The following is a 22,789-nucleotide window of genomic DNA, read 5'->3' on the forward strand; positions in this document are numbered from 1 at the left end:
GGCCCAGTAAGCCCAGGTCCTGGAGTTTTCTGGAGTTTAGTTATTTCAGTTTGTCAGGCCACATGTTTTGACTTTTGGTTTAGAAAAAATATGGTCACTAAAGCACTGGGAGGCAGAAACCTGACTGTAAAGAAAATACAGGCATTGTCCTCCAGATTGTGCCTGGGTGTGGCAGGATGTGAGGTGTAAGAGTTAAGCTTTAAAGCTTGAGTTTTGGAGTCAAAACAGACCTGAGTTTATTCATCTCTAGTTATGTCACTTTGGGCAACTTAGCTAGCATTTCTAAACCCTGATTTCCTTACCTGAAAAAATGAGAATGATAGCTTCTCTCTTTTAGGATTATTACGAGGATTAACTGATAAGGCATGTAAAATGTTTATTTAGATGCCTGTATAAATAAGTGATCAGTTAGTATAAACATCCTCCTCCTCATCATCATCACCAGATGATGAAGAAATTCTGTGAAGCTACAGATTTTGAAACTAATAAACAATGAAATCTGTATCCTCTAGCAGTTTAAGGATATGTTCCACTGTATTCTGCTTCCATAAATAGGAAACAGGCTATGGAAAGAGGATAAGAAATATCTGGGTAGCAAGATCATTGTTGCTAGAAGTATGGGCTTAACACAACTCAATTTGACTCCCAATATTAAGTAGAAAAGAGACGAGGAAATCTGCACATGAGTGTAGACCTTCCAGATAAACTCATCTGCATGTCAGTATTAGCTTTGGATTTCATACGTTGACCTCTACTGTTTTATAGTTTATTAAAAATGCCCTTGTACATGGTAATATAATTCTGATGATTTAGGTAGGGCAGCTGTTGTTATCTCTATTTTATTCTAGAGGAAACAAAGACTGAGAAATTGAGAATATGGATTTTAGAGTCGTATTGCTGGGGTTTGAATCCTGGCTCCTCCACTTCCCAATGGTATAACCTTAGGTGAGTTACTTGAACTTCCCAGAGCCTCAGTATCTTCATCTGTGAAATGGAGGTAATGAAGGTACATATCTCTTAGGATTGTGTGAAATCATTCATCATGTAACAAAGTGCATGGTATGACAAATAGTATGTGCTCAGTAAATATTTGTTATTGTTATCGCCCAGGCACAGGCAGCTAATAAGTGGTAATGCTAGTATCTAAATTTAGGTAATTGGATTTCATGCCTCATGTCCTTTCCACACACCACCTCCCGTAATATTAATAATGTTGACTCCCTGCCACCGTGATGATGTATGATCCGTAACATTAGGACAGGTGGTCTAATTTGTTTTTTCAGAAGTGCTAGGAGATCCCTCTTGGAACAGTTGGCACACATATCTGTTTCTTACCTTCCTCAGTAGGAGAACAGCTATGGCTTCAGGACAGAGCGACACCAAAGAGCTCTGGACTTTGGTTCATCTGGTTGGAGCAAACTGCTGAGGATACCAGTGTGCCACATGAGAAGACTAAGATAGCCTACATTAAACTGAACCAATGGGAGACTTGTATCGTTAACTAGTTAACTAGTTGTTAACTAGTAAGTTGGAAGACTTGAATTCTAACCCTGAATCTACCGCATATTAACTATATCTTTAACATCTCTGAGCCTGAGTTTCTACATCTTTATTTTTTGTTTTTGTAGCTTTATTGAGGTATTATTGACACCCACGTATTTAAAGTAGGGATTCCAACAATCTTCGTTGGTGCTGTCTCCTATTCACATAGTCCCTTTGTGAAAATTTGGACAAGGTGCCCTTTCCTCCAGGCAGATGCAGCCCAGCCATGAAGGTCCATTAGCTTGGTGAGCAAAGCAAGTACTAGATTTCAGTCGCCACTAGCCTCCATGGCCAGCCTTCTGGTGCTCTGAAAAAAACAAACACGAGGGCCCTGTCTGTGCTGTCTTTCCACTGCACAGGGCTGTTAACATCAAATGAGATAATAAGATCAAGGAGTTTGGAGAAGTCTAATCCCCTCTGTGACTGAAAGGCACTGATACCACATAAACACTATTTGGTTTCAAATACCAGGATCCCAGGGTGACCTGGGTACACTGACTATTGCCCTTCCCTTTGGTTGTGATGATCCTGGTGGCTCATTAACTTGTACAACACCTATTGTGTACTTGTACAGAGGTTGTGGTCAAGAAAGTTTTTCTCCATCATTTTCAGACCTGGACCAACCTTGCTGTCTAGATCCTTGAAGACTAAAATCAGTTCTTTTGATGAGTCATCCTCTCGAAGACAATCATGTTTTTAGAACCTCCTGGACTGAGACTGACTCTTGCCCGAAGGTGGAATTTGGAATCCTTTGGATAGAGCTTATCTCTGGTTTTCAGGCAAAGGTCATTGTTTAAAAGCTTTGTGTCAATGAGAGAAAGAAAAGTTGCTGAACTACAGTTTGCCCTCTTTTCACACCTTTGAAGCTCAAGCTGTCTGCTGAGCTGTTTAGATCAAGTAGGACCAGAGGACCTGCTTATATGAGTCACTAACAAAAAGACAGTTTAGAGTCAGACAAACATGAAATTAGGTCCCAGTTCTGACACTTAGTAGTTTTGTGACCTTGGGCAGGTCAGTCACCTTTCTGAGTTTCCATTTTGTCATCTGTAATTAGGGATAATAATAGTACTTACCTCATAGATTTATTGCGTGGATTAAATGAACTAATATATAGAAAGCACTTAGCACACAGTATATGCTCCATAAATGTTGGCCCTTATTACCAAGCTCCCTGCAAGATACTCTACCAGATTTTGAAGAAAAACAAAAGTATAAGTTCCAGGGCCTTCCCTTTAGAACCTTAGAGTTCTAGTTGGGGAGTTAACATAATTATACTAGAAAAGGTAAGTAGAAACGCAAAAGCTATGAATGTGTCGTACAGATAGATGCTATTTTTAAGAACTGGTCTTTGAACTAAGCCCCCCAAAAAGATGAGATTAGTATAAGTAGAGAGGATGAGAAGAAGGGTATTCCAAATGGAATCCGTAATATCAACAAGGTTCAGAACCATGGGTAGACTGATTTGCCTGGAGAAGTCAGGATAATGCTATCTGGGAGCATAAGTTGGGATTGGAAGGCGAGCGCCCTAAATACTAGGGTGAGTGTTTGCTCTTTTCCTGTAGATAATGATGAGTGACCCGATGGATGAAACTGGCATATAGAAATGTCCAGCAGACAACTGGAAAGCTCTTGGGAAAATGCTCCAAGCTGTAGCTAAAATTTGGGGGATGGAAGTTGAAACAATGGAAGCTGGTGATACTTCTAAGGCTAGCTCCTTGAGAGGTACCTGTTGATTCCAAGTTCATGGGAGCAACTTTTGAACAGCATTTTTTAAAAATTGAAGTATAGTCAGTTTACAATGTGGTGTCAATTTCTGGTGTACAACACAATGCTTCAGTCATACATAAGTATACATATATTCCTTTTTGTATTCTTTTTCACCGTAAGCTACTACAAGATATTGAATATAGTTCCCTGTACTATACAATATAAACTTGTTTATCTTGAACAGCATTTAAAGTGAAATGGTGAAACTGTCAGGAGATTTGAAGAACAACTTAAAACAGTAAGTGGCTAGGGTTTTCCTCTCCGAAGTCTTTGGGAAGCACACATGGCCTTCCAGAATAACATTTTAAAATGAAAATTTTAAATATAAAATGGCAGTTGTTATAGGTGGAGAAGAAGTAACCCACGTAAAACTTAACTATATTTTCTGAAATCATTCTGCAGTTCTTGCAGTCTCCAGGAGGTTCTTGTAACTGAGTTATGACAAAGAGTAGGAAAATAAACAAGGTATGGTTGACTGAAGGGAGGTATGCTGTAACAAAAACGTTTTGTAAAGGAGAGGGCATTGTAGTGGGGGAACTCAATTTACCATTGGATAAAATCTAAAAATAGTGTGGGATGCTTTTTTAAGAGTACAAATCTAGTCTCTTTGTAAGTTTACAAATTTTTGATGCATAAAACTTTTTATATAAAAATAACTGGTCTACTGAACATTATTCAGACCCAAGATAAACACAGATACATGAAATATATATGAATATTAAGTTTTTTCTTTTTAAAACTGAGATATAATTGACATATAGCATTATTGTTAGTTTCAGCTGTACAACGTAATGACTTGATATTTGTATATATTGCAAAATGATCACCACAATAAGTCTAGTTAACATCCATCACCACTCATAGTTGAAAGATTTGTTTTCTTGTGATGAGAACATTAAAGATTTACCTCTCTTAGCAACTTTCAAATATATAATACAGTATTAACTATAATTTCCATGCTGTATAGTACATCTCCATCCATAACTTATTTATTTTATACTGGAAGTTTGTACCCTTTGACCACCTTCATGAATATTAGGTTTTAAAATAAAATTAAGTATACTGAAGTCTAGTAACATAGAAACATAGACGAAAGGTGTTCATCTTTTTCTCTCTAAAGGAATAGACAAATGTACGTATTTATATGACATTCTTTGAAATGAAATCTCCAGCTGATAAACATAGACTGTAAGTACCTATCTACTATTTCATTATCACATGAAAGTATGTTGAAGAAGAATGACAAAGTATTAAACATATTAGGATGCTAAAAGGGGTTTAATCTCATTTGGCATATCAAAAGAGTAGAGACATTTTTCTTCATTAGGTTATTATCAGAACAACCAGTATATTATTCTTTATTGTATGCAGTATTCATACATTGTTTTCATATTAGAAACTCATTTCTCTAGGAAGTATAAACTGCAATCTTTCTTAAAAATTTTGTTAATATGTATCAAAAGACTTAATAGTATGCCTTTCAACCAAGTCGTTTTTTCTTTAGAAATGTGGCTTTAAGGAAACAATCAGTTTGGAAAATAGTGAAAACTTAGAAACAAATTAAATGCCCTGCAACAGGAGCAAGGAGAAAAATTAATTACACCAAATTTTAGTATGGAATATCTTCACTAAATATTAAATGTAGTGTCATTAAACATAGTGTTCTAAAATAAATTTAATGGCAAGAGAATTTCTCTTCGTCTAAAGTTAATTTAAAGAAGTGCTCTCAGCCTCTATAAATTGAGATAAAAGATACTTTCTCCTTTTTCTCTATGTTACAGGCCCAGTGTTTGGGTTACAGAGATGAATATAGTCCTGATCCTGGAGCTATTGCAGGAAAGACAGATGTGTAAACAGATAATTGCACTAAAGCATGAAGAATTTTGTAATAGAGATGTATGTGTGGTATAGAGGTATATAAAAGAAAAAAATAGGCAATTCTGCTCACATGGTCAGGGAAAGCTGCAAAGAGGTGACATTTGAACTGGATTCTAGTGGGTGAGTAGGAGTAGGTTACCAAGAGGTAGAAAGTTATTTCAGGCAGAAGGAATGTGTGCAGAGGCATCTGTGGGAGAAGAGGTGCTGTGGGATCCTCAGAGAGAAAAGTTGTTAGTTAAATAGTGGTTTGGAACTTAACAAAAAGATCTGGTCTGTGGGGGATGGTATAGCTCAGTGGTATAGTGGAGTGTGTGCTTAGCATGCACAAGGTCCTGGGTTCAATCCCCAGTACCTCCATTTAAAAATAAATAAATAAGCCTAATTATCCACCCCCCCCACCAAAAAAAAAAAAAAAAAACCAAAAAACAAAACCCAAGAAATAAATTTAAAATAAAAATAAAAAAATAGTTGGACAAATTTTTTTTTAAAAAAGGAAAGAAATGTGCAAAGTAAAATATTAAAAAAAAAAAAAAAAAGAAAAAAAGATTTGATCTGGAATCCCAGGTAGTGATGAACCTAGTTTCCCAGTTCCTTGAATGTCATACTTTCCAGGGAGAGTGTAGGATTAGGAGAACCCAGGGGGAAGCTGTATTTAGTGGCCAAGCCACTGAGAAGAAACATCAGAAGTAAAGAACCAGGAGAGCAGTGTCTTCAAAGAAAATGGAATACTGTTCTGTTCATTTCCTTCTGCTGTGTTACAAATTGCCACAAGTTTAATGGCTTAAAAAAAAAAGTTCATTTAATAACATGGTTCTGTAGGTCAGCATGACTGGGTTCTCTGTCTAGGGTGTCATACCCATTTTCAAGTTCATTCTTGTTGGCAGAATTGCAGTTACGGGACCAGGGTTCCTGTTTTCCTTCTATCCTGGAATGTTGGAGAGTCATCTTAGAATTCTGCTTACTACAAGTGTTTTATGAAGGATGAATGGCAAATAAAATAAAATAAAAATTGAAACAGTGTCCATTAGTCATTGGTGACTTTGGTAAGATCAGTAGCAAGAGCACTTTTAGCAGGATGGTAGGGGCAGAAGCCGGATACAGCAAGTTTGGGGAGTCAACTGGAAGTGAGAAAGTGGAGCTAGGATTTAGAGATTTCTTTCAAACAGCCTGTCTGGAATGAGAAGGAGAAAGTTGGGCATAATTAACTAATGAACTGAATCTCAAGGAAACTAGATAGAATGAGCTCTAGACTACAGATGGAGGGATTCATTGTGGACCTGTAGGGGACTCAGTTTCTTCTGAGATAGGGGGAAGGAAGTATGGGTGGGGATACAGATAAGTTTGTAAGTGGGGGGCTTGGTGGTAGGGAGCTGAGAAATTGAGGAAATTACTGCCTAATAGCTTCAGTTTTCTCTTAGAGTTTAGTGACAAGGTCAGTAAGCAAAAACAGGTGAAATTTTGGAATCGCTACTTTGTGTCTAGGTCTCTCATAAAGTTGCTGAATGAATGAATGAATGAACTCAAGGCTAATGGATAGAGAGGCAAGAAATACAAAGAACACCAGGTGCTCTTCAGATTGCCTACCGAACCACATGTGACTCATGTGGCTCCCCTTTGCTCCCTTTCTCTTGTTTTGTTCTCAATTAGTCTGCCCTAGACTTGTTTAACAGGTCCTTACTCAGAGGATGTGGACATCCTGCTTGTAAATTGCCTTAGGCTTTAACAATCTTAAAACTTTCTAGGTTACTTAAGCGATATCTAATTTACCATAGTTGACCAAAATTATTCTTCCCTCCTTAGGCTGTGAGGTCTTTGAAGTCAAGGAATTTGGGCTTTTTTCATCTTTGCACTTAGTGTCTCTAATACAGGTCTGGCACAGAGGAAGCCCCCCGTTTATTTCTCTCAGATGACCCAGACTTAAGCCTTCGTATTTGGCCAGATTGTGCTATTTTTTTCTCTTTACCCTACAGAAGATAGTTAACCCTTACAAATACATGTATATGTTTTATAAATTTAAAGAAAGTTTAACAAAAATGTAGAAAAGTGCAAAAATCATTGTGTCTAGTTTTCTGCATTTTTGAAGTCAATATACCTGTGTAACAAGTGTCTAGTTCAAGAAAGTGTATCACCAGCATCCCTGCAGCCCCCTTTTATGTCCTCTACCAGTCGTTCTCTGCAAAAGTAACCAATATGCTATCTCCTAGCCCCATTAATTAGTTTTATTAGAACTTTGTATAAATGGAATCATGTAGTCTGTACTCTTCTGTATCAGGCATCTTTCACTCAGCATTGGATTCATGCAGTTCATCTATGTTTTCCTATAAAGTTGGAGTCTATTCATTATCTTTGTCTTATGATATTTCATTATATGACTAGATCACAAATTTACTTTTCCAATCTATTGTAGATGGATATTTGTGTTGCCTCCAGGTTTGGGCTATTAGGAATAATGTTGGTTTGAACATGTCTTTTGGCCAACATATGTTTGCATTTTTATTGGGTATATATCTAGGTGCAGAATTGCTGGGTCATAAGGTGTGTGAATGTTTGCTTTAACAGATCCTGCTAAATAATTTTGCAGTGTGGTTGTATGCTTCCGTCAGCAGTGTTTGAGAATGAGTTGCCTCACACCCATGCTAATGTTTCGTGTTGTCTGCTTTTTCCAATTTTAGCCATTTTTTTTTTTTTGCATTTCTTGGATGATTAGTGAGGTAGAACACTTTTTAATATGCTTTTTAGCCATTTGAATATCTTTTGTTGAAGTCTCTTGCTCGTTTTTCTTTGGGATGTCTACCTTTATTAATTTGTAAGGGTCCTTTATATATTTGGATTAAAAGTCCTTTATTGAAAAATATATATACTGCATATATTTCTCTCATTCTGTGATTTTTCACTATAATGCTGTCTTTTGGTAAACAGATGTTCTTAATTTAATTAGTTTAGTTTACCAAAATTATCCTTTGTTACTGTTTTTGTGACCTGTTGAAGAAATTGTTGCCTATTCTAACGTCATGAATATATTAGCCTGTGTTCTTTTGAAGGCTTTATTGTTTATGTTTTACATTTAGACCCACAATCCATCTGGAATTGATTTTTGTGTGTGGTGTGGCAAGGATGAAGGTCTCTTTTTTGCCATATGGCTATACAGTTGACTCCAATATCCTTTACTGAAAAAAACCATCCTTTCATTACTGCAGTTTTACTGTTTTCATAAATCTGGTCATCATACACATGTGGATCTGTTTCTGGAATTTTTTTATTCCATTTGTCTGTTTGCTTATCCTTGAGCCAAATACCATACAGTCTGATTACTATAGCTTTGTAATAGGTCTTGATATCTCATAGTGTGAGTCTCTCCAGGTTTATTTTTTGCTATCAGGATTGCCTTGGCATTCTTGGCCCTTTGCATACAAATGTTAATTTAATTCAACATATATCTACTGGATACCTATTTATTATGTGCTAGGCACAGTGATGGATGTTGGGAATATAACTGTCAGTAAGATGGGCCTGGTCTTTTCCTTACAGTTGGGAAAGCTATTCATAGAGAATGAGATGAGAAGAGGGCCTAGGACAGAACCCTGAGGAACTCAATGTTTAAAGTCAATTAGCAAAGAAGACTGAGAAAGAGACAGAGCATGTGGGTGTGTGGTGTGTACGCGCGCCTGTGTGGGCTAGTGTGTAGAACCCCAGGTATAAGAAAACCAAGAAAGGACAGCATGAAGGAAGCCAAGGGAAGAAGGTATATCCAGAAAGTGTGGTCAGTTATGTCAATGTTGCTGCAAGGTCAAGCAAGATGAAGACTAACAAAACATCCACTGGACTTAGCTCTGAGTGGCTATTGTGAACTTTCTGTGGAAGGCCTGGGCGTGTATCTTTATTACACTGTAAACTCTTAGATGGAAACAAAGTTCTCTGTTCAATTTGTGCTTAATGAATGTTATTTCATGATGATAATCCTACATATTGCTGAGCATCATAAGGGCCAAAATGGTTTTCTATTTTATACCACTTCCCATTATTGCAGCTAATGAAAAAGTAATTGCTCTTGTAAATGGAGAATAATTTAATACTTACTCAAACCTTGGCTGTTTTAGATAATCAAAAACTATACTTCATCCATCCATCGGTCACTGTCATCGTTCAGCCATCAAGCATACATGGAGCAACCACCAACTACCCAGGGCTCATGAGCGTTGTGCTAGAGATGTGAATAGGGAAGGAAAGGACAGAAGGAAGCCTAGAAAGATGTATTTGACCTAGTATATCTCAATGAGTTAATTTTGAAATTGCAATCTCTATTTTTACAGCTTTCCATGACCATTCAAAAAGGGTGTACAGTTAAAGTTTTGTGACTTAAAGACAAAATTTCAGAAAATGCTTCTGTTCTGCTTAAATGAAAAAACAAGATTTCAGCAGAGAAGGTCTTTGTTCTTGTTGGGGAGCATCCACCTATAATTTATTGTTTGCCTGGTATTTATTTACACCTTGGTATTTATGTCTGATTCATTTTCTTTTTAAATTTGAGTGCTCATTTTAGGAACAGAAGAGCAGAGACAGTTCATTTTCAAATACAATAAAATTATAGTAAGTAATGGCAGTGCTAATTATTTATTGTCATTTATCAAGTCAGAGGCCAAAGTTTATTTTTCTTCATTGTGTGAATTACTAGTAGACCTGTACTTGGGGTCAGGTGGATTGATAAATGCCCAAGTAAACCATTTTCAAGCACACCTGAAAATTTTAATTTCTACTCTACCAATAAAATCTAGACATATTAATTTCAAATAATTTTAAAAATATTTCTTAAAACAAGTCTATGTAAGGATTTTATGAGGGAATTAAAAAAAAAACTTAATTGAAGTATTTGCAAATGTTAAAGTTTGGAAGGTTAGGGAAGTCTTCAGGAATAAGATTAACCTTGAGTTGATCCTTACAGACTCTGGAATGAACATGGTAAGTATAGCACATTGGCAGAAGTAAAGCTTTCTTTAGGAAGGTAGAAGAAGGAAAAAAATGGGAAGTATATGCTAAGTTCACAGTGGGAATAAGAAGACCATTTAGTTCTTTTAAAAAGAGCTTTTGGCAGATTGATTCAAAATGATTTTTTTTCCTCTTAAATTGTTAGTTTTGTTTTTTCCTTAGAAATAACTGGAAACAAAGACTACTGACTGCTGCAAATTGGTAGTCTCTGGTAATGCTACTTTAGTTCTATTTGATGAAGAGGGGAAATAGAAAATTATGACAGTTTTAAATGATGCTTAACATCTTTAGTTCAGTCAGCATAGTCATCAACTGGCATTTACTCTGAACCCCTTGAGTAGATGGTATTAAACCAGATCCCACAAGAAATAATATCTCCTGCCTATGTGAGCAAAGTGGTAGCCGAACTATTGCTCTCAGAAGCTCTAGGTAATACTGGTTGATGTTAAGATGTGAGATTCATGAGGTTACAATAGGAAAAATGAACACTGGAAAAAAAAATTTTTTTAATAGAAATTGTATCTACTTTCTGTCTTGAATAAAGAAGTCATTGTCCTATGCAATGAAACACTAAATATGTCAAATTACTTTAAAATATTTTACCAAAGATTATCTTAAGATTAAAAGAGTTGAATTTTATTTGATTGTTCATTGTATGAATAATGCAAGGTAAACTTTCATTTTGACAAATAAAATAAGGAGGTGAGTTGATTCAGAGCATATAAGTATAATCTTGAAATAAGTGATTTGTGCCTTCATTGAAAACTCAAATACAGGCAATTTTGGTGTATAGATAAGATGTCAAAAATTTGTGACTGAAACCTATTTTTAACCTGCTCTCCAAGTTTAATATATTTCATATTAAGGTAATTTTCAATTTATAATATTAAACATATTTCTTTTAAATGTGGCCAGATTTTAAATATTTATCTTTCCCTAGTAGTTCCTCCTCCCTTTCTTATCCCCCACCCTTTCTCTTTTGCTCTGGTAGGGTTCCTATTGCTGGCTACCCTGTCATTACAGGTCTAATGCCATTTAAGGTAGCTCCGCTGGGTTTATTTATTTTGAGTCCTAAAATCTAGTTTCTCTTTTAACCTGACTTACTAAATCAAGTTGACAAACCAGTTTATTTTTCACCCTTTGATTTATATTGGTTAGGAAGATACAATGTAATCCGGCACAGCCTCTTTCTCTTGGAATCTGTATTATCGAGGCTTCCTGCTTTCCTGGCTGAACGTGCTTAAATCGGGCAGAGTACCTTGTGAAGGACTTCAGCCCCCACAGTTCCCTGTGTGCGCATGCCCTCTCTTCTTACAGTTGTCAAAGTGCTTTTGCCAGAGCGGTCACATAATCAACCTGAAAGAAGAAAATAAATACTGTACACTTTTTAATTTTATCGATCCTTAAAAACTGGACACTCAAAGGTAACTGCGGCTAAGAATTTATTACTTGAGATTGGGTGATTGCATGTAAAGGAAGATCTATTGTGTATGTGGTGGGGGGAGGGGAAGGAGGTATCTATTTCTCGGACTTTGCTGTAAATAAGCAAAAAGAAAGAAAGAAACAAAAAACCCACCCAAACGAGCAAACTGTACAAGCAGTTGCTGACATTGCATATTAACTTTGTAAATGTTCTCTTAATCTATTGCTTATCTTTTGTTTCAAAGGGTCTTATTTGTTAAAGATGGGTCTTGACCTTGACAGTGAATTTATGCAGAAAGTGAAATTTATGTCTTTAAGGAGTGCTGAGGAGAAATGCGTGTTCCTGGTATGATAAAATTTTTAAAATTCAATAAATATACTAATATTAATTACAGCCTTCTTAAAATATTCTGAGGCCAGCTTACTTTTTTGGCTTTTTTGCTGTAGTACAGCATTAATTTTTCCACCAAGAACATATAGTTTAAACTGAAGGCATTAACAAAAAGCATTGGAGAAGCTGAGTGATATTAAAATTATAATCAAATGCATATTTCAGCCATCATGATATGCCTATTGTAAAGACAATTCTAGCCTACTGGAAGAGACTCAAATCCCAGATTATAATGGTTTACTGCAGCACTGCTTAAACCAAGTATGAAAATGTCTCTTTCTGTGTCCATTTCCTTTGGCAGCAATAGAACTTTGTGCTGTTGGGAATCCATGCTCTGCTTGCCTCTTTGTGTCATATTTTACAGTACTGATCAAAGCCATTGTTTTAGACCAAGGAAACTAAGGAACACAAAATCAAGCTTAAGTAGGTTTTACTGGTAGTAGCTAGTAATTTGTGATGTATATTATATTGGGTTGGTTTTTTGACCGGGGAAGTTGGGGAGGGAGGAGTAGAAAAGAGAGTAAGGTGGCTGTGAAGCTTTTCCTTGAGCCCACTGTTTTGTCTATGTATGAAACTTTAAAGTGAAAGATTAACCATTTTAAAGATAGTCTTTAATAAAATAGTAGAACTATTTTTAATCCCATTTCTTAGTCTGACATATTTCCCTTAATAGTTAAGAGTGGTAGCCTATCCGTTTTCCAACACATTTATTTTACAATAGTTATTATCATGAGAATGTCCAAAGGCAAAACTTCTGTGTGTATCTGAATGCCCTTTCACAAGTGCCCTGAGAAAGATGCTTCTCCAAGTATCTGAATTAATTAACTGTATTAAATATATTAATAACTTTGCAATTATACTGAATCATCATCTAAAAATAATTAAATATTTGGTAATATGCTCCTTGAACATTGCAAAATATTTTTCTGGGTCTCAGCACCGTAATATTCATATATTTAAAACAATTAACATGTTCTAAGAGACATCCTCAGTGATAACTATGTATAGAAATCTGGTTTTTGAGTGATTACTATTTTCATCTTTGAATGATAAAACAGGCTATGTGGCAGAGGTGAATATAGCCCTTCTATGCGAAATGGAAAATACCATACGCTCCTTATATGGCTAAATGAAGCAATGATGGCAATGCACTATAATTACAATGTATGAAAATCTGGGACTTTGTACTATGCTATTTTTAACACTTTAGCTAGCATATGGTAATTCAGGGTCTTCAAACCATAATCTTTCACTGCTAATACTAGTAATAAGAGAATGGATTCTAAATTTGCCAAAGTCTTGTGACCAAGGCAGCAGCAGGAGGATTCAAAAATGAAAATCTGGCAACCCCAGAATTATCTTGACTTTCCGCTTAAATCTCAGAGGGATTTTTTTTTAAAGCCCCACCCCCACCCCATCTCACAGCCAGTGTGCCCTGCCCTCCCGTCCTCTTTTCCGCTTTCTCTCCCTCTCCCTCTCTCTCACTGACCTCAAATCCAACCAGAACATTTCTTCACTCTGCAGAGAAATTCTCAGGCTCCTGTTGAGACCTGAACCACTGAGATGCCAAGAAATCTCTTGTGTGGCAGAATTGGAGATGAGAAAATTGGAGAATAAGCAGAAAAACCCTAATCCTTAAAGTAACAAGAAGGAAGCACTTCCAAATGTTTCAATAGATATTTCTCTTTAAAGGCGATGGTTTTTTAATGCCTCCTAACAAAATGGAGTAGCTAAAGCTACTGGGAGGCCAGAGAATGATTGTGCAGCTGAGTCCTCCTCCTAACAAATGCCAAGGATTTCCTCCCTCGTGGCTCGCTGCTGCTAAATGAAACAATTATCAAGGCAAGAAGGCAGTTTGCTAATAAAGGGGGGAAAGACTACTGTTTCTTTAAAGTGCCTGAGCAGGAAAGGGGGAAAGAAAGGGTCGTGTGCGGTGTCTTTTTAACCTTGTTGAAGGACGCAGCAGTATTTATTGACGTATGCAAATAACTGGGGGAGGGTGGTGCTTGGGAAAAAACAGGAACCAGAATCAGTTTCTCATTGCAGGGTGAACGCTCTGAGTTCCGGTGAAGGGAAAAGAGACGTGGCGAAATTGCTGTCTTTCTGTCTTATAAGCACATCTCTCAATAATACAGAAAAGGAACCTAGACATCAGAAAGGGTGAAGACGCTCTCAGTATTTTTACAGACCTTGCACGAGCCCCCCCACCCCCACCCCAGCCCGACCTGTTCTTCTAAATGGGAGATTATGGATTTGCATTGCAATTGGCTAGTAGCGGTGGTACTGGATTTTCGCAAGTAAAACACCCGCCCGCTTCAGCGAGGGGTATTAACGAACACATTGACAATAACGCGTCTCTCTTTTTTCCCGTTTCAGCTGCGCAAACCATGCAGGATGATTTACTGATGGACAAAAGCAAAACCCAGCCCCAGCCCCAGCAGCAGCGGCAGCAGCAGCAGCAGCAGCAGCAACAGCAGCAGCAGCAGCCGCAGCCCCAGCCCGAGCCCAGCGCAGCCGAAGCCCCGTCCACGCCCCTGTCCTCAGAGACCCCCAAGTCGGAGGACAGCAGCGCAGTGCCGGCCCTCAGCCCCGCCGCGGCCCCGCCGGCCCCCAACGGCCCCGACAAGATGCAGATGGAATCGCCGCTCCTGCCGGGCTTGAGTTTCCACCAGCCCCCTCAGCAGCCGCCGCCACCACCGCAGGAGCCCGCGGCGCCGGGCGCGTCGCTGTCGCCGTCCTTCGGCAGCACCTGGTCCACAGGCACCACGAACGCGGTAGAGGACAGCTTCTTCCAGGGGATCACCCCAGTCAACGGGACCATGCTCTTCCAGAACTTCCCGCACCACGTCAACCCAGTCTTCGGAGGCACCTTCTCCCCGCAGATCGGCCTGGCGCAGACCCAGCACCACCAGCAGCCGCCGCCGCCCGCGCCGCAGCCCGCGCAGCCAGCGCAGCCCCCGCAGGCGCAGCCCCCGCAGCAGCGCCGGTCCCCAGCCAGCCCCAGCCAGGCCCCCTACGCGCAGAGGGGCGCCGCCGCGGCGTACGGTCACCAGCCCATCATGACTAGCAAGCCGTCCTCGTCCTCCGCTGCAGCGGCCGCGGCTGCGGCCGCCGCCGCCTCGTCTGCCTCGTCCAGCTGGAACACGCACCAGAGCGTGAATGCCGCCTGGAGCGCGCCGTCCAACCCGTGGGGCGGCCTGCAGGCGGGCCGGGACCCTCGCCGGGCGGTCGGCGTGGGTGTGGGCGTGGGCGTAGGGGTGCCTTCTCCGCTCAACCCCATCTCGCCGCTCAAAAAGCCCTTCTCCAGCAACGTGATCGCGCCGCCCAAGTTCCCCCGTGCGGCCCCGCTCACCTCCAAGTCCTGGATGGAGGATAACGCTTTCCGGACCGATAATGGTAACAATCTGTTGCCATTTCAGGTAATGCTCCAATGCACCTGCACACGCCTTCCTTCTGCCCCGCTCCCTTTGCCCCGTACTCCCTGCCATTTAATCATTCACTGATGTTTATTCTTTAAAAATGGCAACGATGTCCAGCTCCCCTGACCCTTTCCAAAGCCTTCAGTTAACTGGTGCTGTTCCAGTCCCTGGGTCAAGAGGGTGGGAGAACATTGTGACAGCTTGAGGAATTGTATTTATGCACCCTGACAAGATGGAAAAGGGCCTTTTTCTTTTAGTTTATTTTTTCCTTCACCGTGCTTGTGCCTCTTATTTTGACCTCCTTTGACTAGTAAAGCTGTGAGTGTATGGCAGGGTGCCGGCATAATCCCAGGATGAGTAGGCTGAGATTCCTGTCGTTTTAAGTAGCTACACATTTCAGGTTATGCAATCCCGGGCTCGGGGTGCCGCCTGAAAGCTGTCCACTCCCAAACCACCCTGGCCCTATTCTTAAAGAGGTTAACAGCTCTTGAGTGGTGCTATTTCAGACAGTTGCATATGCTCAATTAAACTAATGTGAACACATGTGTTTATGTCTCGCTAAGGTGCTGGCATCATTAATAGCAATCAGCATATTGCCCCTGCCGGGAAAATTATGAGTGTGAGATTCCAGTAAACACTGGAACTCTATCAGGAACCGAGATGGAAGAGTGGAAATTCTAGGGGTAGCCCTTGCTATGTTACCTAGAAGAAAGACTTAGAAATTGCTTTTTTCCAGAGGAAGGAGACAATAGGACGCGACCTTCAGAGCCATATTGCAATGGAGTCTATTTGCTAGCTAGCACTGAAATATTTAAAGCTGCAGTGTCCTTCAGTTGGGTTATTTAAGAAGACAATGCAGATCAATTACATCATTTGAAACTGGGCAAAGTGAAAGTCTTGCAACTTTAATGAAAAATGAGCCTTGTGTCTTGGTGTTAAATGCCAATGAAAAACCCAGGAAGTGCCCCAGACAGAAAGGTTGAATGGAGCGTCCTTATTCTGTTCTTGCTTTCTGATCCAGCCCACGGCCACACTGGTTGGCTGTGTCCTGGACATCTTGAGTTGGAAAGGGGTGGTGAGGGTGAATGTTCACTGGGGGCCTTTGTTCTCAGCAAACATTTATCCTTCACTGACAAATTGATTTGGCCATACGCTTCCAGGCTCAGTTGAAAAAGAAAAGAAGAAAGGAAGGAGAGAGGAGGGCTTTGGATAAGACACTGTTTGGATCTTTGGATCCAAGGAAATGAAACAAATCCTTTGAGCATTGCTGAAAAATGGCAGAACCGACATTTGACAGTTTAAAGCGTCAGGTGCAATTGGAACCTTCATTTTATTGCTCTTTACATTTCAGATGTGTTGTTTGGGGTGACTCCCATCCATGAAGAAGGAGATAGGGTTATTAAGAAGCACATGATTCTCTAAGCTAGGGCAAGGATTTTTAACCTTAACAATTCAAGGGGGTCCATGAAACTCATAGATTGTACGTATGAGAGTTTTTAATGAGAAGAGGATCTTACCAAATTTTTACAGGGGTCCTTCAGGAATGGAAGATTTTAATATTAAAGTGTATTTCTCCCATTATTCTAAAGTTTATTTTAATAAAATGATAACACCTTGCCAGCTGGGATTAGATTGATAGAGAAAAAGAGGACTCTGCTTTCTGGAATTTCACTATATGCTTATTTGTATGTGAAAGGGGAGGCTGGACAGGAAGCCTAAATTTGGTAAGAGAGCCCCTCTTTTTATTCTCATGCCTTCTACCCAAGTCCAATCTTAGAGGGTGACGTAAAATCTGATGGGGAGGTTTAGGGGGTTGGAAAGTGGCGGTGTAGACATCAATTATCTTTTTCTAGGAGTTGGATCTGAATACAACTAGCTTTTGATTCATCATCTCCAGAAATGGGGGCTGAGAAGAGATTAAATCCGTAAAATCTCCCCTAAACTGATACTGACGAGTAATGTGGGGATTGCCAGTTGTTTCTCAGCAAGCCGTATACCAGCCATGCTAATGAGAGCCAGATGGACTGGGTTGAGTTTGGTCTCCTATTTTTCGGTCCGTGGTCATGCTATCAAGTAGGGGAAGATAGCCAAAAGATTTGTAGGAGGAGAGATTTTATTGAAAATTGAGCTTTATAAATTTGGCCTCAAGAAGAATTACATGGGCTTTTTGTCTCATTTCTTTTCCTTACTTAAAATGGAGCTTCAGAGTTTTGAAGCCTTATTAGAACCAGAGTGGGAATAAGCTGGCTGTGTTTTGGCTTGGAATATTATCAGACATAGTTTGTGTTGATAAGTATACCAAGTTTAAAAAACAAAAACAAAACACTGTCTTGTGTGCAGAATTGTACATTCCTGTCTGTTTATTTAAATCATTTTTTTAATACAAAAGGGAGAGAATACCTTAAGTAGTTCTTTTTACAAAAATTGTTTGTTTTGACAAATAGGACTTTTTTCTTTAAGTAGAAGAGTTTATTTCATAGAATACTGACCCAGTTTTTTATTTCACAGACTCTTTGAGCCAAAAGGGACCTTCAATAGTGATTTACTCTAATGTATCTTAATCTTAAAAAAATATATATATATATATATATATGTGTGTGTGTATATATATATCTCCGCCTACTCCAATAATACAGCTTCATCTTGTTTTGCCAACCAACACTATAGAATTTTTGGAGCTTTACTTCTGTGGTTTATGTTGTGAAAGCAATAATTATATTAAATGTGGTTTTTCAAGCTGCACTTGCTTTCTTATCCCTTCCCTTAATTCTAGCAAGTTGATTGATTTCTCTGAGTTAGGGTGGCTGCTTCCTTAGGGACTACTTGTATCTAAAAGCCATCTCATTTCTATAAATAAAGAAACTGAGGTCCTGAAAGTTAGAGTGACATAACTCAGACACTAGAGCTTTGCCTAATTTTGCTGATGTGTGTCCTTAACTTCCCTGTAGCACTAGTCCTGTCAGGTAGAATTCATTTTAAGTCAGGGTCTCCTTGGGCTCCATTCAAATGGACTTAGTTATGGAACTGTCTCGTGGGGTTCTCTGACTGCCTCTTAGTGATGGACCGTCCACCAGCAGAGCTCAAGAGCAGTGAGATACCCCACCTGGGGAATTATACATTTGCTTCATTTTATATTTGTATAAGACAGGGAAGCCTACTTCTGTAAAAGGACTAGAACAGAGGTGTTTTCTCTATGCAGTGAATTTGAGTTTAAATAACATTATTGTCCAGAGAAGTTTAAAAAGGACTTTTGAGGGCACCTATTCCACTTAGTCTGCTCATTTTCTGTAAGAGGAAATCAAAGTCCAAATACGTGAAATGACTTGCCCAAGTTCAGGTGGGTAGTTTCTGTCAGAAGCGGACTTTGGAGGTGGGTTGCGTAGGTTCAGATCTCACCTCTGCCAGATCCTGGCCTCATAATCTTGAACAAATTATGTCACTTGTAAAATGGAAATAATAGTAATTACTTGCTTCATAGAGGTTCAAATGAGAAACTATATACAAAGTGCTTAGCACAGTGCTTGGCCCTTAGTAAAGTGCCATATTAATTGGGTTCTGATTGTTGTTATTACAATGGTGACCAGAGCTCTGCATGATCGTATTGTAGTGTGGATTACCCATTTTTCACACAGTGCAATCTGAAAACCCCCAAACTTCTATGTAACGTCATTTAGTCTCCTTTTTCTGTCTGAAGTACCTTCTGGCTATTGTAACAATGTGGTAATCCACCATTTACCTATGAGCCAGGCCCTGTGCTAAGCACTTTCCATGTAGTTTCTCACTGGAACCCCTTCAAGGTAGAGGACTGTTATTACCCTCATTATACTGACAAATAAATTGAGGGTTGGAGCATTTACATTATTTCCTCAAGATCACACAGCCAGTAACTGGCAGAGCTGGGATATGAACCCAGGCAATTTGCCTCCGGAGCCAGTGGAGGCGTATAATACCTCTAGCACATCAGTTAACAATGCATTGTAGACAGGAGAATGGGCAGAATCTGTACTTGATTTCATGATATACCCTGGAAATTGTGTTTTTAAAGTATTTTGTATTGATAAAAACAGAGGAAGAAAAATACAGTGCCCATATACATATACTACCATTTAAATTCAACAGTAGTCAATATTTTTCCCTATTTATTTGTTTGCTTAATGTATTTTTGAGTATTGTATCTTTCGGAAAAAAATTCAAATTATGTTCTGCTTTCTGTCTGCATTCCTACCTTCTTTTCTCACCCTAAGTTGAAACCGATTATATAGATTTTATATTTTCTGGCGTAAGTCTGTTTAAATGCAATTTAGTGTTAATTGTGCTGTTATCTGTGACAGAGGAAGAAATTCCTTATGTGAATTCATGGGAATAGAAATTATTTTATAGAGTAAATATGCCGATTCATAATAAATTTTGAGGCAACGTCTGTATTTTCAACGTCTATCCCCCCCCCTTTTTGAACCATCTTTTTAGAAAGTGATATAAATTGTCTAGTTTATGCTTGCTTTTGAATAAGGATAGTATGACCTAGATTTAAAACTAGAGACTCTTCTGTAGTTGGTTTCTTAACTACTGCTCTAATGCAAAACCACTTAAAGTCCACCCAACCCCACAAACTGTTTCAGAACCTATTATGGCATGGTTGATATGTATCCCAGCAAAGCCACATTATCTATATTCGATTTAAAAGAGGCATTGGTTAGGAAATATTAGAAGGTTTTCTATGCTACTGAAAACATTAATCTAATAATATAAACTGTGTACTTTAAAATTGCATGTTGAATAGTACTTAGCTTTAAACTCTTCATGACCTTGCAGCAAGCTGATATAAAAATACTCTTTCAGAAATGTGAAGTTTTTAGATATTCTCTAAGACACAATTTTCTACTTAAATAGCTTTCTCCGTTGGTTGGCCTCTTTTGCTATCTTTCAAAGGCTACATAAGGCATAATGCTTGTCCATTTGGAACTTGTCATTGCTCAGGTAGTTTTTGTAATGTTTTAATCTGCAGGTATTGAAAGATTATGGCTTTGTTTACCACAATATGAAAAGTTTGATTAAGCCATGTGGATTTTACTGAGGAAAGAAATGGAGGGCATAGAGTAGCGGACAGCCTGTGAAGCTTGGAACAAGGAAGATTCTGATTGAAGCCCCAGCTCTGTCACTGGTGATTGGAGTCAAGTCATTTATCCAGTGGTTCTTTTTCCAAGAAGTCTTCAAAAAATGGAGAGAGAGAGAGCGCCTATCTTCTGGGTTTGCTTTATGAGATAAAGTATACAAAATGTTCAGAAAATTAGATACTGTTATGGCTCTTAAATGCCTGCCTAATTACTGGTAATGATAGTCAGTTAGAGTTTAATAGAGGAAATATTTGTTGATAACCAGTTGTCCAGAGTTAAACACTAGTTGATGGCATCTGGAAGTAGAGAGGGCCTAGAAAGAGGTGTCCAGCGGGGATGGAAGAGCTTATGAAAGGCTCTTTGTATATTATGTTGACTGCCCGTCCTAGAAAGCCAGTCATGGTGCTCCAAGGGTTAGGGAGTGTATAGACTTCTGTCACAAGGATGGTGTGTATTTGTAACTACCTGCTTCTGCTTATGGCTGACTCACTAATGCAAATGTGAGAGTTTTCCTTGCTCTGTGAACCTTTTAATTGGTGATGGGAGAAATGATTAAACTCTTTATTTCCCAACTGTTTCCAGTGTTGATAGTTCTGGAGTTCTGGAGCTCCAAAGGCTCTAATTCGAAGTTCCTTGTAACTTTCCTGAAGACCATTCCCTGGCTCTCTGGAAGGGCCAATGTGGTGGTCAGAGACAGAATTCAGAATAGAGCCCCACGTTTGGATCTTGAGAGTTGAGAAATATAGTCACAGCTTCAGAGGCGCTGTAGGAGGCAGCCTCACAAGGAATTTTCCATCGCTGGTCCTTATACTTTGTAGGTGGCTTGTTCTGTGGGGGGTTCTGTTATGCTTCAGTTCTATTGCATTTAGTTTTCGTGTTCTTTACAGGTACTAGGCATGTAAACTTATTAATGTGAAACCGTTGTAATGTTTGCGTTTTGACTTAACTTGAAATAGAGAAGTACTAGTGAATTAAAATGATACAATAAATCAGCATCTTGGAATCGAGACCACTTTTCTCTCCCAGAAGCACTATTATATAATTCTCGGAAATAATGAATATACGACATGAATCCTTGTTGGCAGTCTTCAGAGGAGAGAAACAGAAATGGGTACCAAACAGCCTTTATATCATTTGAAGTGATCATAGAATTAATGTACACAAGGGGAAGGAGATACTGTGTACTCATATTGTGTGGATAAGACTGTTGTACAGCCAAATATCTTTATTCCTCAAGCATTCAAAATTATTTCAAAGTCAAGATCAAGTACAAGAGAAAAAATAACTATCTTTAGTAGTCCAATGCAACAGATTAAATGGTCAATTCTACCAAAGGAGCCAGTATCTAGAAGTTCATGAGCATCTAACACTTAGTGGGTACTCATTAAATGAATGCATAAACATTTAAACCCAAGTTGGTATAGTTTTGTCCTTTCTACAATGTAGTATAATTAGTGATTTGAACAGATTCTCTATATGCTCTTCATAGAATATGGAAACATAGGTGAATATACAGAGGGTGATAATGGACATCTTCAACTTGTGAAAATAGAAAATATTATATGGGTTGGATGTCTTTATGGACATCCCATAATTTCTAGGCTGTGACTCTATTTGTAGGTTTGGTATGCTAATAAGTAAGCAAGATTCTTGCTTTGATTAAAAGATTTTGGCAACCAGTAGATGGGAACACTAACTTACATCTTATTAGTTAAATTTTTTACCCCTTCACTGTTAATCAACTCACTTTTGTGGAGTTAATTTACCTTATTATGGTGTTCTGTTTTATTCCTGTCTTCCCAAATCAAGTTATTAATATTGGAAGTGACCAGAATGAGGGTCAGAATAATTCTGACAATAACACTTAGAAATATTAAGGATAGAATTCTTTGGTCTAAGAGGTTGAAAAGAGTAAGTTGTAGTAGGCCTGTTCAGCCAGACATTCGTTTGAAGATTGTGAGATTGGAAAGCAGAGATGTAAAGTGCAAAAGACTTTCTATCTTAAATATATGGTAGGGTTTGGAGACTTAGGGATTAAGATACTTCAGAGGAAACGTTTTAGTGATCTGATATTCTAACCCCCTACCCAAAGTCCAGGAGACCTAGTTCTTAGGTTTCAGATAAGCAGCAATTAAAAAGGACAAGAAGTGTATGTGCCCAGAAGCACCTCTCTTTTGCAATCTGCTGTGGAAATTTTCCTTTCCACTTTTGGACTAGAGAAATATAAACCAGATACGCAGGGGATTAAAAATAGTGAAGACCAATGAAGTTTA

The 22,789-nt window shown here is 38.8% G+C and overlaps 1 protein-coding gene and 1 long non-coding RNA gene across 9 annotated transcripts in view; one reads left to right on the forward strand and one right to left on the reverse strand.

The window, feature by feature from the left end:
• CPEB3 (cytoplasmic polyadenylation element binding protein 3) overlaps window positions 1-22,789 on the forward strand; it is a 164,519-nt gene that overhangs the window by 14,673 nt on the left and 127,057 nt on the right. For 4 of the 6 annotated variants that reach the window (XM_032491321.1, XM_032491323.1, XM_032491322.1 and 1 more), the window contains exon 2: window positions 14,360-15,402. In XM_032491321.1, coding sequence (XP_032347212.1) covers window positions 14,371-15,402 — 1,032 coding nt within the window. In that variant the 5' untranslated portion in view covers window positions 14,360-14,370. Of the gene's footprint in view, window positions 1-11,482; window positions 11,595-14,014; window positions 14,144-14,359; window positions 15,403-22,789 lie in introns of those variants that run through there. The other 2 variants (XM_032491319.1, XM_032491320.1) reach the window with 2 other exon arrangements.
• LOC106729447 lies at window positions 1,051-15,455 on the reverse strand. 3 transcript variants are annotated; one of them, XR_004323880.1, is made up of 4 exons: window positions 15,336-15,439; window positions 13,473-14,127; window positions 11,429-11,526; window positions 1,051-1,849 (listed from the first exon to the last, which is right to left on the reverse strand). It is a non-coding gene; the product is annotated as an uncharacterized LOC106729447 (long non-coding RNA). The 3 variants fall into 3 exon arrangements; XR_001365863.2 differs by lacking the exon at window positions 13,473-14,127 and having other exon boundaries at window positions 15,336-15,455; XR_004323879.1 differs by lacking the exon at window positions 1,051-1,849 and having other exon boundaries at window positions 11,399-11,526.

The sequence above is a fragment of the Camelus ferus genome, chromosome 11 (genome assembly GCF_009834535.1).
Source record: "Camelus ferus isolate YT-003-E chromosome 11, BCGSAC_Cfer_1.0, whole genome shotgun sequence".
Lineage (NCBI taxonomy): Eukaryota > Metazoa > Chordata > Mammalia > Artiodactyla > Camelidae > Camelus > Camelus ferus.